This window comes from Anoplopoma fimbria, chromosome 24, assembly GCF_027596085.1.
Source record: "Anoplopoma fimbria isolate UVic2021 breed Golden Eagle Sablefish chromosome 24, Afim_UVic_2022, whole genome shotgun sequence".
NCBI lineage: Eukaryota > Metazoa > Chordata > Actinopteri > Perciformes > Anoplopomatidae > Anoplopoma > Anoplopoma fimbria.
This window is the reverse complement of record NC_072472.1, coordinates 10974680-10989189: the sequence shown is the minus strand read 5'-3', so window position 1 is coordinate 10989189 and position 14510 is coordinate 10974680. Positions and strand designations below refer to the sequence as shown.

The 14510-nt window shown below is 39.7% G+C and overlaps 1 protein-coding gene across 1 annotated transcript; it reads right to left on the bottom strand.

The window, feature by feature from the left end:
- Window positions 1–373: 373 nt before the first annotated feature.
- wasf3a (WASP family member 3a) lies at window positions 374–3703 on the bottom strand. The gene is made up of 8 exons (XM_054626493.1): window positions 3571–3703; window positions 2562–2696; window positions 2305–2458; window positions 2104–2221; window positions 1821–2005; window positions 1016–1240; window positions 619–923; window positions 374–531 (listed from the first exon to the last, which is right to left on the bottom strand). The coding sequence occupies exons 1-8, from the start codon at window positions 3701–3703 to the stop codon at window positions 374–376; spliced, it is 1413 nt and encodes a 470-aa protein (XP_054482468.1).
- Between the last annotated feature and the right edge of the window lie 10807 nt (window positions 3704–14510).

Here is a 14510-nt window from a genome sequence, read left to right as displayed (position 1 = left end):
TGTCAGTTTACCAGGTGAGGACATTTTACTAGTTTAGATTGGCAAAGGGTGAAAACTAATTGCTCACATTTCTTCAGTGATAGAAAACAAACGTTAAGTGATCGTACAATTAATAACTTCTGAATGTGAATCTGAAATTTCACCTGTTTCAGAAGAATGGTGCAAAATACCCACTCATGCAATTTGCTCATGAAAAACTAATGTGGCAGCACATTAATAATGCGAGATGAAGGAACGGTCTGCTCTGGCAGCAGTAGGTTGGTATGTAGAGTCCACTTGGTGGAGCCAAAGAGAGTGATTCACAGTTTCGAGTTATGTGCATTGAAGCTCCAATAAAGCAAAACTTCATCTAAGTGCTACATCTTGTGCTTGGTCAGTCTGACCACTCGTTCTCGTCCAGCTCAGAGTCGTCCTCAGAGTCACTGTACTCCACCGCAATGCGCCGAGACAGGATGGTGGCCACGTCGTTCCCCACCGGCTCCCGCTTGTTCTGCTGCTCCTGCTGCTCTTGCACTTTCTGCAGCTGGATGCCTAATAAGGGCACACAAGATCACATATTGTTCACCTGTCACATGCAGAACATATATGGTCAGAAACAATGCCAAAACCCAGACTCACCCATGCGGATGGCGGACAGCAGGTCACTTCTCCCATCTCTCACGGGTTTACTCTCAGCTCTGCCGCCTTCACTGTGTCCTGCTAGGTGTGAGGATACAGCTGGAGGAGGGAGGGGTGGAGGTGGGGGGCCTGGGGGAGGAGGGAACATGTGCAACCCCGGAGGAGGTACAGGTGGGAGCGGGGAGCCTGGGCCTACGTGCAAAACCCCATTATGTGGTGTTGGTGGCAGCGCACCCAGAGGGAACCCAAAGGCTGTCTGGGCTGATGGGATGGGAGGGCCCGGGGCAGGAGGCGGGGGGAGAGAGCTGGTCGACAGTGAAAGAAAGAGGATTATGTTGCTGTGGAAAAGACATACTATTACTTAATTCTTCTTTCTGCTTATGCAACAAAAACATACTTGTAATCTACAGGTGGAAGTGCTGAACCGTTCATTCGGACTGCAGCGTGAGGCTCTGCTGCCGTGGCGTAGGTTACCATCTTGTAGTTTACATCAATGCTGTGGTATTCATGCTCCACAGGTGGTGAGGGGTGTGCGTTCCCCGGCACGTAATCACGTGACTTGGCATGATTATAAGCAGCCTGGGCAGGCACTGGAGGGACGGGGTATCCCAGGAGGTCAGGCCTGGATAAACAATGAAAAAAAGCAGAAAGCTTCACTTATCCAGATGGTGGATTGGTTTTTATGAAATAAAAATTCAAGCTTCACACGGCAGAGGAATTGCTATTTGAGCCACAAAGTCCTATTCATGAAAAGAGGATCTACTCGTCCTACTAAAGTACATTGTACATTTCATTCCTCCAAATCCATGTCTTTAATTTTCAAGTGTTCAAGTACATTTTTTGATTATCAGATTTCTGCATATAGCCCATGTTTCCAAGATAAATGTTACCATTCCTAGATATTTAAAACTGAAGATTGACAGGAAACATAGGGACAGAAAGATGGAGAACATTAAGTGTCATCAGGAAAATCCTTATAATATTCAATTAGTTCAATTGTTACAGTATTACCCGAAGTCTTTTCATTGTAGACACACAGGCGTTGTGCATGACTTTCCAGTGAATAGAGAAACTTGCCCAAAACATTTCATATACTGTATCAGAAAAAGGAGATGCAACAACTTATCATAGCAGTTTGTGACATTCAAAATTCAAAATTCCCTATGCTGCATCCATACTCTGTCAGATAATGAAGCACTAACCTGCCGTCTGGGGAGAGCGAGCCCTCAGATGATGCCCCTCGGCGAAGACTCTGCGGATAGCGGTGATCTGGACGAAGCTCTTTGTCGAATGCCATCATGTTCCACTCTTGCCTGCGGTTTCGAGCCTTTCTCACCTTCTTCACCTCACGCTGAAGGGTGCTGCTTTCCACACATCTTTTCTGTTCCTGGGAAAAGATGGATGAAGGGAAAGCAAAAGAGATGAACACCTACTTGCCAAATAGATAAATAAAACAAAAGCAGACGGATAAGGGTGAGCTCTCACCCTTTGCCTCCTCCTTTCTTTCCTCATCTCCTCCGTGTCCTGAAGCATTTTCTCCTTCCACAAGTCAAAGAAGTACGACGGGTCAGAGTAGAATTTCATGGCATCAGTGGAATCCTCTCTGTATCCAAATGAAAAAACAATGAGACAACTGAAAATGTTCATTGTTCAGATGTTGTAGTTTTAACAACTGGCATGCAGCACCTGAAGGCAGTGAGGTCGCTGAGGGGAGGAGGCCTGTCGCTGCTGTTGTGCATCTCAGCCACTGAGTTCGGAGTGCTGCCCTTGGACAAAACCTGCTGGTCCTGGACCGTCGAGCTTTTGAACGCCTTCCTCATGTTAATGTCCTGAAGAGAGACTAACGAAACAGTAACACAGGCGTTTAAAAGTTTCATTCAATGCATGTTGAGAATGAAAATAAGTCATTTAATCAACAGACAGATGATTTCCAGTGAACTCACCCTCCTCCACGCTGGAGTCCAGCTGGGTGACCTTGACGGCCAAGCGGTCGATGCGGTCCTGGAGTGAGTTGGCGCGCACATAGAAGGTGTTGGCCTCATTAAAAAGCTCCCCGAAAACATTTTCTGCATGTTTACCTGCAAAAAAAAAGAGCAAAGAACCAGCAGGAAAGGTGAGGAAGCTGTCAATACATAGAAAGGTGTTTCAAACCTCAGAGGTAAAGAAAGAAGTGGCTCATATTTAATGACACATATATAAAACATATATCTTATAATGTTTGTTCATGTCTGAATCCTCTCTATTTCTCTGTATTATACACACTGTGTGTTGGGTCCCCGCACACAACAGCATTAATGGCACACGTCAAACTGCTCTGATCCACTTAATGTGGAGGCTATCATTAGACTGCCTCTGTTTTGAGTCTCCGCCCACTCACTCTCCATCTTATCTGCCCGCGATACAAAGCTTTACGGTAAGCTCTAAGCTCCTGTAACTTCACTAAATCCACGCACGCACACACACACACACACTAATCAGAGCATTCATGGGCCAGATGTCCAGGAGTATTTTTGCTTTCCCTCCACATTTTACTCTGTTTCACATATTTCAGTACACAAACTGTAATACTTAACACACAGGTATTCCAATGCTTATATAGACATTACCACACATCATTAATTGAGTGTACAGTAGATAGATGTCATTACTGTCTAGTGTTGGATAATTATGTACGAGAACTGAAACAGTCAGATGATAAGTGCTTTGGGTTTAATGTGGTTTTTTGGCTTGTTAAAAGCTAAAAATAAGTGTTAAACACAGTCATGTTATTTTTTATAATCACCTTCAAAGGATTAAGGACATTTAAGCACTCTTAAAGCAGTGAAGAAATAGTTTTATTCTAATTTGGGTTTGATTATCTCAAAAGCATCTTCCATCCTGTAATGATCTCTCATTAGTGAAGCATCTGAACATGTTGTGGTACAAACTAAATATGAGTTACTGTGATCTTACTCAGACTACTGAGCTGGCGGATGATGGCGGACAGTGTGTTGTTGGTTACACATTCCAGCTCATTGCCAATCCCATCAGGCACTGCTCCGTGGCACAGGTGCCGAGGCTGAATGTTTCTCTTGAGCAAAGGCATGACCTTCTCTCACATCTCGGCCACAGCACCTGTTGGGGGACAGAGGACAGCTTATTGTTTACTACAGTACTACCTGCAGACTAGCACTATGGACACATTGAAACATATTCATAAAGCTATATCAAGGGTAATCAAACAAACTGGCCTATGCATTAAGCATTGAATCCAGGTTAATGCATGTAACTGATACTGTGTTGTTAATTATTTTCAGTATTTCTGTACTTTCTCTATGGTTTCACAGGTGACTAATACAAATGAACACAAATAAAATATATGAAAAGTATATTTTTTAAATAATGTTGTAATTGTCTATTTTATCCGACTGCAATTTAGTCAGCAGGCTGTTATCGTTTTTGTTTTGATTATATTAGTTTAAAAGAGTTGTGAAACCTGTAATGGACAGCATCAAAATTAAACTTTTTCTGATTTTTGTTACATTTTCCTTTGAATGTCACCATTTATCACCACCTATCAAAGTGGTACAGCTATTGTGTTATTGGTTTATTTTAAACATGCTCATCACAGCTGATTGGGGGTTTTGTTATAAAAGAAGCGTGAGGACTACAGATATGGCAGTTTGTGCCAGTCACTTTACACTCCTGTATTAAATGGGTTTGTTCACTTTGCATTAAATTACAGGTTGAGAGGAGCCAGCACACTAGTAACAATAAGAACATCAACTTACCATAATTACCATCATTTTCATATTCTGTGCATCATGGCAAACAAGTCAGACTGAACACCTGAATCTTTGATTACAGCTGCATCATTGGCAGTTAGAGTTTGGAGCCATCGACACCAAAATTAACTTCAAATTCTAGTGTTTTAATAAATATTAAGCGTAATATCAAGTCATAAATTTGGGGTCATTAGGGACATTCAGTGGCTATATCATCAGTGTCAACAGACAGTTTCATCCTGTCTATCAATAAAGCCGAACAAGCTTTTTGTTCCCCATTTGAGATGTAGCAATTGCAAAAAATAAGACATTTATTTAACAAGCAAATCAAGTGCTTCACAGATAAAACCTGCTTTCGCTGTTAACTATGTGATTAATAAATATGAATTATTCCCCCAAAAAGTTAAATTACCTTGTTAAAATTATTTAAGTTATATATGCTTCTCCCCCAATAACAAAAAAAAACAGAATTTAAGAATATGCAAAATTATTATTAAAAGTAAAGTGAAAGTAAAGTGTTTTCAGGATTGCGCCCCGAGCGTCAATTTCCCATAATGCACTGCGTTAGCGTTAACCGCTCTTTGCTACTACGAACATGCTCGACGGTCCTCCCTGCTTTGGTGATATTTTGAAGCAGAGTTCGTTCTTCTTGACAGAAAGTTTAAACTTTTAACAAGAGGTAACTCAATCATACACGTACAAGAAACATGGCATATTTAATAAGTCAGTGACACATGCAATAAAAAACACTACTGAATCTTATGTTTTCCTACCATAGAGTTGCCTTTGGGTTTGCTTGTTTGCAGGTGTATCTTCACGTCAGCACGCCGGGACGGAGCAGTAAAAGTCGGGTCCGAGCTGTTTTTTCCAAAATAAACAAACCCTTTGCTGGCCTGCTGTAGACGGGTGTTGGACGTTGACTGTAGTCATCTCTGCAGGGCGGAGTTCACTCTGAAAACAAATCTCTTTGGTCCAAATCACAGCTTGAGCCTTGGGGGGATTTAGCCAGCAGATTTACTCCTGTCATCCAATCACAGTCACCATGGCATCCACTGTTTCAACCAGGATGTATTGGTCCTATTCTTTTTTATGAATACAAGTCATTTGCTGCCTTTTTATGAATTGGAAAAGTAACAACTAATCAAGTAAAGGCTGCAAAAGTCTCTACACTGTGAAAAATGGCCTTCACATTTTTACCACAGCCTAACATGAGGTCTTAAAACTCATTATTTTATATGACCAAGAGTCCCAAACCGAAACATTTTCAATTTATATACATCAGTATATCAGTAACAGCTGGGGCAACTTGGATTAATCGTGTAAACAGACACGCAGCATTTGATTTGCTCTTTTCTCACAGATGGCATCATCTGGATTGCGGGAGGGACTAGTCTAACCCAGATATGAGGGCTTAAATCTTAATAAACAGTACGCCCCGATGCTATAACTCATAGTGTGACAGGAGTATTGCTTGTTTCACAGAGACATTGTTTCATGCAACTATATTGATTTCATCTCCATTGGTGATGATTGGCGCAATTTACCTTATTTGCATTTTAAGCAAGCAAGCAAACTTAATTCACATAGCACTTTTCACATAAATTACAAAGTGCATTACAGGAAGAAGAAACGTGGGAAAGAGGATTGGAAGAGACAGTGGATTAAAACAGGAAGTGCACAACCCACAAAATATAAGTTAGATAATCAAGAACAAGTTAAAGATGGACACAGATTTGACTTCTCTAAGTCATTGCTTGAGGTTGTTCTGGAGTCAAAGAGCCACTCGATCTTTGTCTCTGTTTCCACTGGTCCTTAAGATAATCAAAACTTACCGGCTCAAGCTTCAACTCCAGCAAATATATGTTTTTCTAAAAATGTTCAACTGTTCCTCTGGCTTGACCGTGTAATGCTTTGTATGTGAGGAGTATATTTGTGAAATCAGTCCTAAAAGAGAAAGGGATCCATGAAGACAAGCTTCAACTGGAATAACAAAAAAGCTTTCTGTTGCCATTTTGAGCTTGTGACTTTAATAAAGGATTCAGAAAACCAGTTGCATATTTTCCCCATCCTATATTAAGTGCAGGAAATTAAATACAGTGAAATAAACAGAAGAGCAGCCTCACATTGGATTATAGCTCCAAAGCTTTATTTTAACGTAAATACAGTATAAGTATTAGAACAAAACTGATTATTGAATGTTAGTGTCATGGTCAACGTATTAAGCAAAAAAACTGTTCTATCTTTTGGTATATGCACTCTTGATGACGTCAGTTTGCTGCTAGGCAATGGGAACAAATCATTTCCCTGAGGGGGTCTTCCATATTTTAGACAGTGCCATAATCTCTTGGCCAGCTCAGAAGTATTAACCCCAATACAGTACTTACCCTCCCCATTATCACCATCATTGACCTTGCTGGTATCACACCACCAGCTTACCCACTTACTGCGCACCGGGCCCAAACACTAACACCTCTATCATCCATTACACACAGACGCCCAGACTGCCTCTCCTCTGATATTTGTCCTCCTATTATGGCTTTCTAGTCCTACTCCATACTGATCACCGCCAATGCCTTGCCAGTTATTACCCAGTGAGTGAGCCACATACTCACTTACACACACTGAGCTGTGTCATGAATAACAATGTATACATCCTTAACGCTCATGTTTGCTTACATGTTTACTGTTAAAGTTTGAATTATAACCCCATTCAGTACTGTCTGACTGTATCAAAAGAAAGTAGTATGTAGTTTCTTTGTTAAAATCATAAGTAACTTTTAAAGAGATGCATTGCATAATCAGACAAGCACTCACAGGAGAAGAAGTGAATCAGGATCCCTTTACTTGAGGTATCCATGTCTGGCATAGTCATCAAACATTTAAATGCTTCATTCAGTGTGTTGGACACTTTTGTCTTTGGAGTTAGGTTTCCATAACAGGTCCTACTCATTTACCCGCATTTTATTAAAGTTCAGTTTAAGTTTAGTTTACTTGTCACAACGAGTACTTGTATTTCTTCTGTGGCTCTGGAGGGAGCTCTGCAAAGTTGGAAAAAAATAACCGTTATGATGGCATATAATTGTATTAAAGTTGTACAGTATATGTTGCAATATGGGAGGCGTAGTTTGGAGCATTATTTGAGCTTGATCAATACTAAGCATCTCAGCCTCCACTACTTTGTTTTTGATAATTTTGTTTTGTGAGAGTCCCCAATCTGTATGGAAATACTAAATCTCCTTTAAACATCTCTGAAAAAGGAAGTTAAGTCAAAAATGACACAGGGCTGTAATATTTACCTTGTCTATTAATCTGTCATTAGGTGCCAAATTTATAGAATCAGTAATCTGTAGCTCATTCTCTTCACCTTCACTTTTCACTTGGTGCCATCTCTTGGTTATTGTTGGTATAGCACAAGTGAAAGCAGTTTATCTATGGGTTATATACTGTATGTCCTTTTAGATGATTGTAAAAATGACTAAATATGTAATTAAATACAGTAATAAGCAGCCAAATAGGATTCATATCTCTATAAATATGTTTTAAATTAGCGATTTTAATGTTTTAAATTCAGTTTATGTAATGTGTTTATTTCATTGATTTGTTGCGGTACCTTATATGAGGGTTTCACAAAGAGGTTTAATGAATATGTTTCTTCATTGAATAGATCCTCCTGCTGATCAGCTATGTGAGCGATGAAGATAAGGAGCAGCACTTCATTTATCCCTTGAGTCTTACGCTTCACCTCAGACAACCACACATCTAAGGTAAGAGTTGAACTTTTGAAAGAACCGACTAATCATAAATACATCTTATAATATAAATATAAATATATACATATTTATTTTATTTCATATAAATCAAATATAATGCCATTTAAAAACATTTTCCTGTGGTATTTGAGGATATGACGGAACAATTCCAAAACAAGGTCCTAGCTTTTTTCAGAGCTTTCAACCATTTCACATGGTCTTCATGAGCAGAGGGAGTTAACTCTGTCATGTTATCTCAATAGCTGTTATTATTTTATCCATTGCACTTGTAGTTTTAGAACTTCTCATCCTTGTGGCCTTAAAGTTATGCTTCAAAGTTCATTCTTGAAACTTTTTTCGGTGCCTTCAACCGTATCACATGTATTGTTTGGGGGCTTGTTTATCAATAAAGTTTGGTAATTTGATTGAAATAATCAACCACACTTATGTCTGTAAAAATAGTAATATGTATCTAATTTACATTTTTTTTTCTATTGTGATTTTAAAACAGACCCGCTTCTTTTCTGCATTAACAAATCTTAAAAATTCGCCATACCTTGTTATTCTAAAGCCATCATCAAGTAATTATCCAACTGTTTTCTTCTCATCTTGTTTACAATGGGCCTTTACAAAACACAAAATCTTAAATTTTCCCATAGCAGAGCGCAGCACATCCCACGACAGTGGGAAAGATAATCAGCCACAGCTTAAGGCCGTATCAAAAGCCTCACAGTTCCTTAGCAGCCGCCTTTAGAGGGGGTGACTCTTAGAATGCCTCAGCTTGTTTGTCTCATGGTTTAAGTGGTGCACATAGCCATGGAAAGATCATTAAATCACTGTTTTACCACTTGGCTTAATCCCCACAACAAAAGGGGAAGATACAAAAAAAAAGAAAATGGAGAGAAAAAAGTGGTGGGCGAGATTAAGTAGAAACTTGATGGATCCAAACTGACGGCTCTGTTTCCCAGCGTTGCTAAGGGGAGTTAAGAATCTTGATTCCACATCTCCCAGGCTGAAGAGTGGCTGCTGATCGGACGTTCCCCATTACCCCTGCAGTGGCCAGCCGCGCTTGTAGTGTCCGCTGCTGTGGCCATCTGCCGGATTAAGCAGCAGGATATATTTTTATAGAGAGCATCCTATTCATATCCTGCCTGCAAAGGTTTACATTAAGGTTGAACTCGGGTGCACTTACAAAGGCAGATGAAGTAAGCTCTATCCTTCTAACAGCACCCCTCCCCATCTTCTCACTGTTTGGGAGACTGATAGCACCGGGTTGAAAGGGGCTGCTTCACCGCGGCATGAAAGAGGATCTCATGCGATGCCACTGTCTGCTGCTGATTTTTTTTCACGCGCTGACAATAAATTGGTGCCCAGCATGAAAAAAACATTTGTATGTGCCAAGTGCAATTGTTTCTTCTAATAGGCATCAACAGGCCAACTTCTCTGTGTTACCATACAGGTGAACTCATTCCTGGGAAAATGTTTTTTTCTTTCTCAGCCTTGTAGGCGCGATGGCGTCCCCCTTTTTCCTCGGCCTAACGGGATTAGTCGTGCCAGTGCTACCCCGGCTGTCACGGTACTGTCTACTTCCCATCTCTCTTCTGGGCCTCTAATGTGATTAACCCATTCCCTGTGGTCCAAATGGTTCTGGAGGGTGGGTGGAGGGGGAGGGGAGGAGGGGGCACCTCCCTGGCATGTTCCTCCCCATGCCTTACTCACCATCGTGGGCACCTTTGTCAGGCAGGAAGGACCAAGGTCGAAGGTCTGTAAGGGTGTGGAGAAGAGTACAAGTGGCCAAGGAAAGAATCCGTCTAATCAGACACCTACAGTTTAAATTAGAAAGTTATTATTGAAACCATTTTAAAATTACACTAATAGTTGTCTTTATATTCTTTATTATGGATCCACAAGGCTGTTGGCACATTTAATCACTAAATCTCACTTTACCAGCCCGTCTTGTTTAAGTCTGATCACAATCTATTCAACCACCTCAATCATTAATGAAAATCTGTTCAGGCTGATTTGTATTATGGCTTTTGCTTTCACAGACATCAGCACTGAATATTTACTGCTTGCTTAAGCGGAGACAATAATGATTGCCTACGCCCATCATCTTGTCAAATGTCAGTGTTGTGGGGCTTCGCCTGTTTAACACATGTCACGCTTATTTTCGACTCATCTGTCGCGAGTCGTCTTCGGGGCATCTGCTGCACGCAGAGGACCACATGCCCTTTGCCACCGCTCAGAGGGAGAGGCCTCCGAACCAAAGGGCTAAATACAAAACCCAGAGCTGAAATCACCTTTACAGTGGCAAACACTTGTCACATCACATTTTTACATGTGTGTTGATGTACAGCATACTGTAGCTTCTCGGTATAATGAGGAATGTCATTAACATGTGCGTGAAAACTATTTATCTGACTCTCTTCTAGAAGTGAAATATCGTGTTTGTTTTTTAGAAAAAGATTCAACACCAACAATGAAAAATTTCAAACTAATGTATTACAATTATCGTGTTTACTCAAATTCCATGTTTTCTCAAAAATAAAATGTTTAGCTACTTAAATGGCTATTTGAATGTTAAATTTGCAGAAACCAGCCGAATTTTACACCATATTTGCAGCACTACAATTACTGCAGGAAGCCAACTATTTATACAGCCAACAAGAGCTTTACTGATTTAAAACCCTTTTTTTTTGTATTCAAAGATTGTGGGCAAATGCTCCTTGCACCCTGTTTTGTGAAAGCCAAGAAAAAACGCTGGTCCCTGTCCACCGACATCTACTGTCATGCTTTGATCAGCAACGCTTCACGTGAGCTCACAGCCTCGGTCAGGCGACAGCACAGAGAATTAGGAGTCTTAATTAAGATTTTTTACAACTCTGCATGTGCACTTCATTTGCGAGACAACGGGCTTGAATAGGGTGGGGTGAGGGTGGATCCTTAAACAGCTGCCTGCTCTGAAACAAAACCCAAAGTTAAACATGAAGATCCACACAACAAAGAAATGTGCATACTTACCTCAAAGACAGTCTATAAGATTGTTTATGTCTGTGAATACTTTCAGTTTGTGCATATATCTATACTGAGTGTTCATATTTATATTTTAGGCTTTAAAAGAGCGAAGAGAAAACAATCCGACATTGTGGCTGAAAGACAATACCGTGCATGAGGGGGTGGCGCCCCTTGTGTGGAGATTTGGTGGGTTTCCAATCCTGATATCCAACCCAGCACCATGTAATAGAAGGTGACACTTATTGTATTAGTAGGGGCTAATGAGTGTCTAAAAGCCTGTGTGACTGTGTGCGCCAAGGAATCTCATCGTGTGTGTTGGGTGGCAGGAAGAAAGGACAATATCTCTGCAAAGTAGACGAGGCCATAAAGTGCAGCCACGCTAGGTCTCTAAAAGTTTCAAGCACTTCAATTCTAATAGAGATATAAAGAGGGGATGATGAGTAGCCAGCTTTATTAAATGCCCAACTTAAATTAGTCTAGGCAAGTAAACTTTAGTAACTTTTGTATTTACATAGTTTTAAAACAAACAAGACTCTGCCAACATGTTTTCGGACTAAGTGTGAAATTTGGGGTTTCCTGAGCCCAAGAGCCAACATTTTGCCCTAATCCTGTCTCTAAGGACTAACAAATAAATACTTTTCGCCCAAGAGGCACAGTTGTATTGAATGCTGTATGTGTCACTGCTCATCTTGTAACGTTTAACATTTATTAACCAAATTACAGGTGGTACGAAACATTACATTAAACCAGAGAGCAGGAGCCACCATCTTTATGTATGTGCGTCATTAGCATTTAATACCTTCTGTTGTTCACATTAATGTGAGAGACGTACAAAATTGAGATAAAGTCCAAATTCCTGCACACCAGCAGAATATATCAATGATGCAAAATAACTGTGATAGAAGATGTAATGCTTCTCTGTTTTGCCTTAAGGGAAAAGTAAAATGTATACAGTAATAATTTTATGTCTTCCTTGTTGAATTGGGTATGTACATCCATTGACTATAAAACAAGATTTTTTTTATTATATACTGTTGACAATGTTCACCAAGAACTCAGTTTATTGGAGTGATAGTTATTAAAAATATATCCACATACTGACATCAACTGACAGCTTAAAAACAACAGTAAATGGTGTAGTACTACTTTCTAACCACAAGGTGGATATCTAACTAAATGAATTGGGCATCATCTGTCTTCTTGTACTAATAGTAGATTCAGAAAAACATATCAATAATAGTAAGAGTCAATGCAGTTCTTCTTATAAAACATTCATATAATTCCATTTAGACTTTTGGAAATTGAGTTTTCTAAATTATAATTTCTATTGGAAGACTTGTTCTTTAGATTTAATAAAAATACAATGTTACACTTAGTTTCGTTAGATTACTGTTCATATCTTCAGGTATTCAAAGCTCTTTCTGGAATTTTATTTTAATTTAAGATAATCATTATATACAGATAGATATAGATACATTATATCTCCTGCACTAAACAGCTAAGTTGGTGAAAGTTTGAGATGGGGAAAAAAATATCAGTTCATCTCATGGAAGGGATATGAACATTGCCTGCAGCTCAACTCTCCATTATGCGCTGTGACATTTACTGTTTATGTCTGACTGAGTTTCATTGGCACCAAAGTCAGTTTGCCAGGAGGACAAAAGCAGAGTCTGTGGTATGAGTGTGAGATGATATAAAATGAAAATATAATGAAAATGTAAAAACATCAACCAATGTGACTGTATGTCGTTAGTGAAATATCTTTGTCCATTCAGCATATGGTTCTGTGGTCTATAGAAAGAGTGATTATGTATAATAATAGTTTTATTTCCTGCATCATGAGCAAAGAAAAGCCCTGTGTGAAGTCCACAGTGACATATTTGAGAATTTTGAAGTTTTTTGTAAACGCTGAGGTCAGGTTGACACATTGTTATATTCATACATTTCTAACTAATGTATGGACTGTATGAAGTTATATACAGTATATATTTTTAATCTGATTATGACACGATATCCTTCACTTAAAAACATGCCATCATAATGTCTTATAACATCTGCAAGTTATTCATCTTTGTCACTGAAGCGCCTGCCAAATATTCTAGGCCAGTGTCTCTCTTCTCCTATTTGGGCCAAGGTAGCAATAAATAACAGTAACTGAGAGTGTTTGACCTTTTTATACATGACCATTAGAATAATAAGATGTCAACAGTTTCAATTATCAAAGGTACAACCTCTGCCTGCAAGCCGGTGCTTCCCCTATAATTGGTATCTGTCATTCATGCTTCCTTTAATTTTGGTAGCTGGATCTGTTTTTTGTTCTCTAATTAAAGAACACCTTATTGTTTTGATGAGGTGCAACAGCTGTCTATATGATCAGGTGATTGATCTGATATACTGGAGGAACCAGAATGCTTCTAATACCAACAGCCTATGATTGCAGAATCTGTTTATAAGAGTATAAGACATGTAACAAGGTTCGTCTTTGGATCATATAAACAAATTGTAATGGTAATCTAAACTGTTTCATACACCGTCATTCATGTCTGCGCCCTTTCACTGAAACAGGCCTTTGAAAGTTATAGTCCAAACACAGGAATTCTTGTCATTGTTCAAAATTTATGAATGGCCTAATTTGTTGCCAGATCACAAATGTGCCATTTCACAAATGCGGCCAATTTGGGGACGCTTTCACCGATGGGTGGCTGTGAAAAAAAAAATAATGTCGTCAAACCAGGAGGCTGTCAACTAAAGGCACATGGCCCACTGGAGATATAATGGCATCAAGGGAGTGGAATGAAAGCGGGCTTTTTAAACAGCCCGGTGCAGGCTTACACTTGGTACACAGGTCAACCCCGGTGCGCTCATCTGTACGTAACTCAGGTTGACACAATTTGACCTCAGCCGATGCCCCTCTCTGCTGGCCTTTTGTTTTCATGTTTCCCCCTGGGAATTGCATTTAATACTATCCCTACAGATTCTATAACAATTTCTAGTCTTCTGAGCTCTCATTTCTCAACATTTGCTTTTCTATTATATCTCGGAACTCCTCGTCCTTTCAGAACTGGCCCTTTGTAGACCTTTTCCTGAGGCTGGGGGCCTGACAGAATTGTTTCTCTCAGCCTGGTCTTCAAAGGAAAAAGCCCTTTTAGAGGCTTGAATGAAGAGGCTATTATTGTTAATTTAACTTAGATGTTTTGAAATACAAACATTTAAATACTTTTACAATTTTTTTTATAATTTACAGTTGATTGTAAAACACCGGGCTGCAATTTGGCCACTTTTTCCGGACTCCAAATGTCAGTAAACTTCCGACGAGGCGGGTTGAATGATAGGCCTCACTCATTGGTCTTTAGAAACACTGATT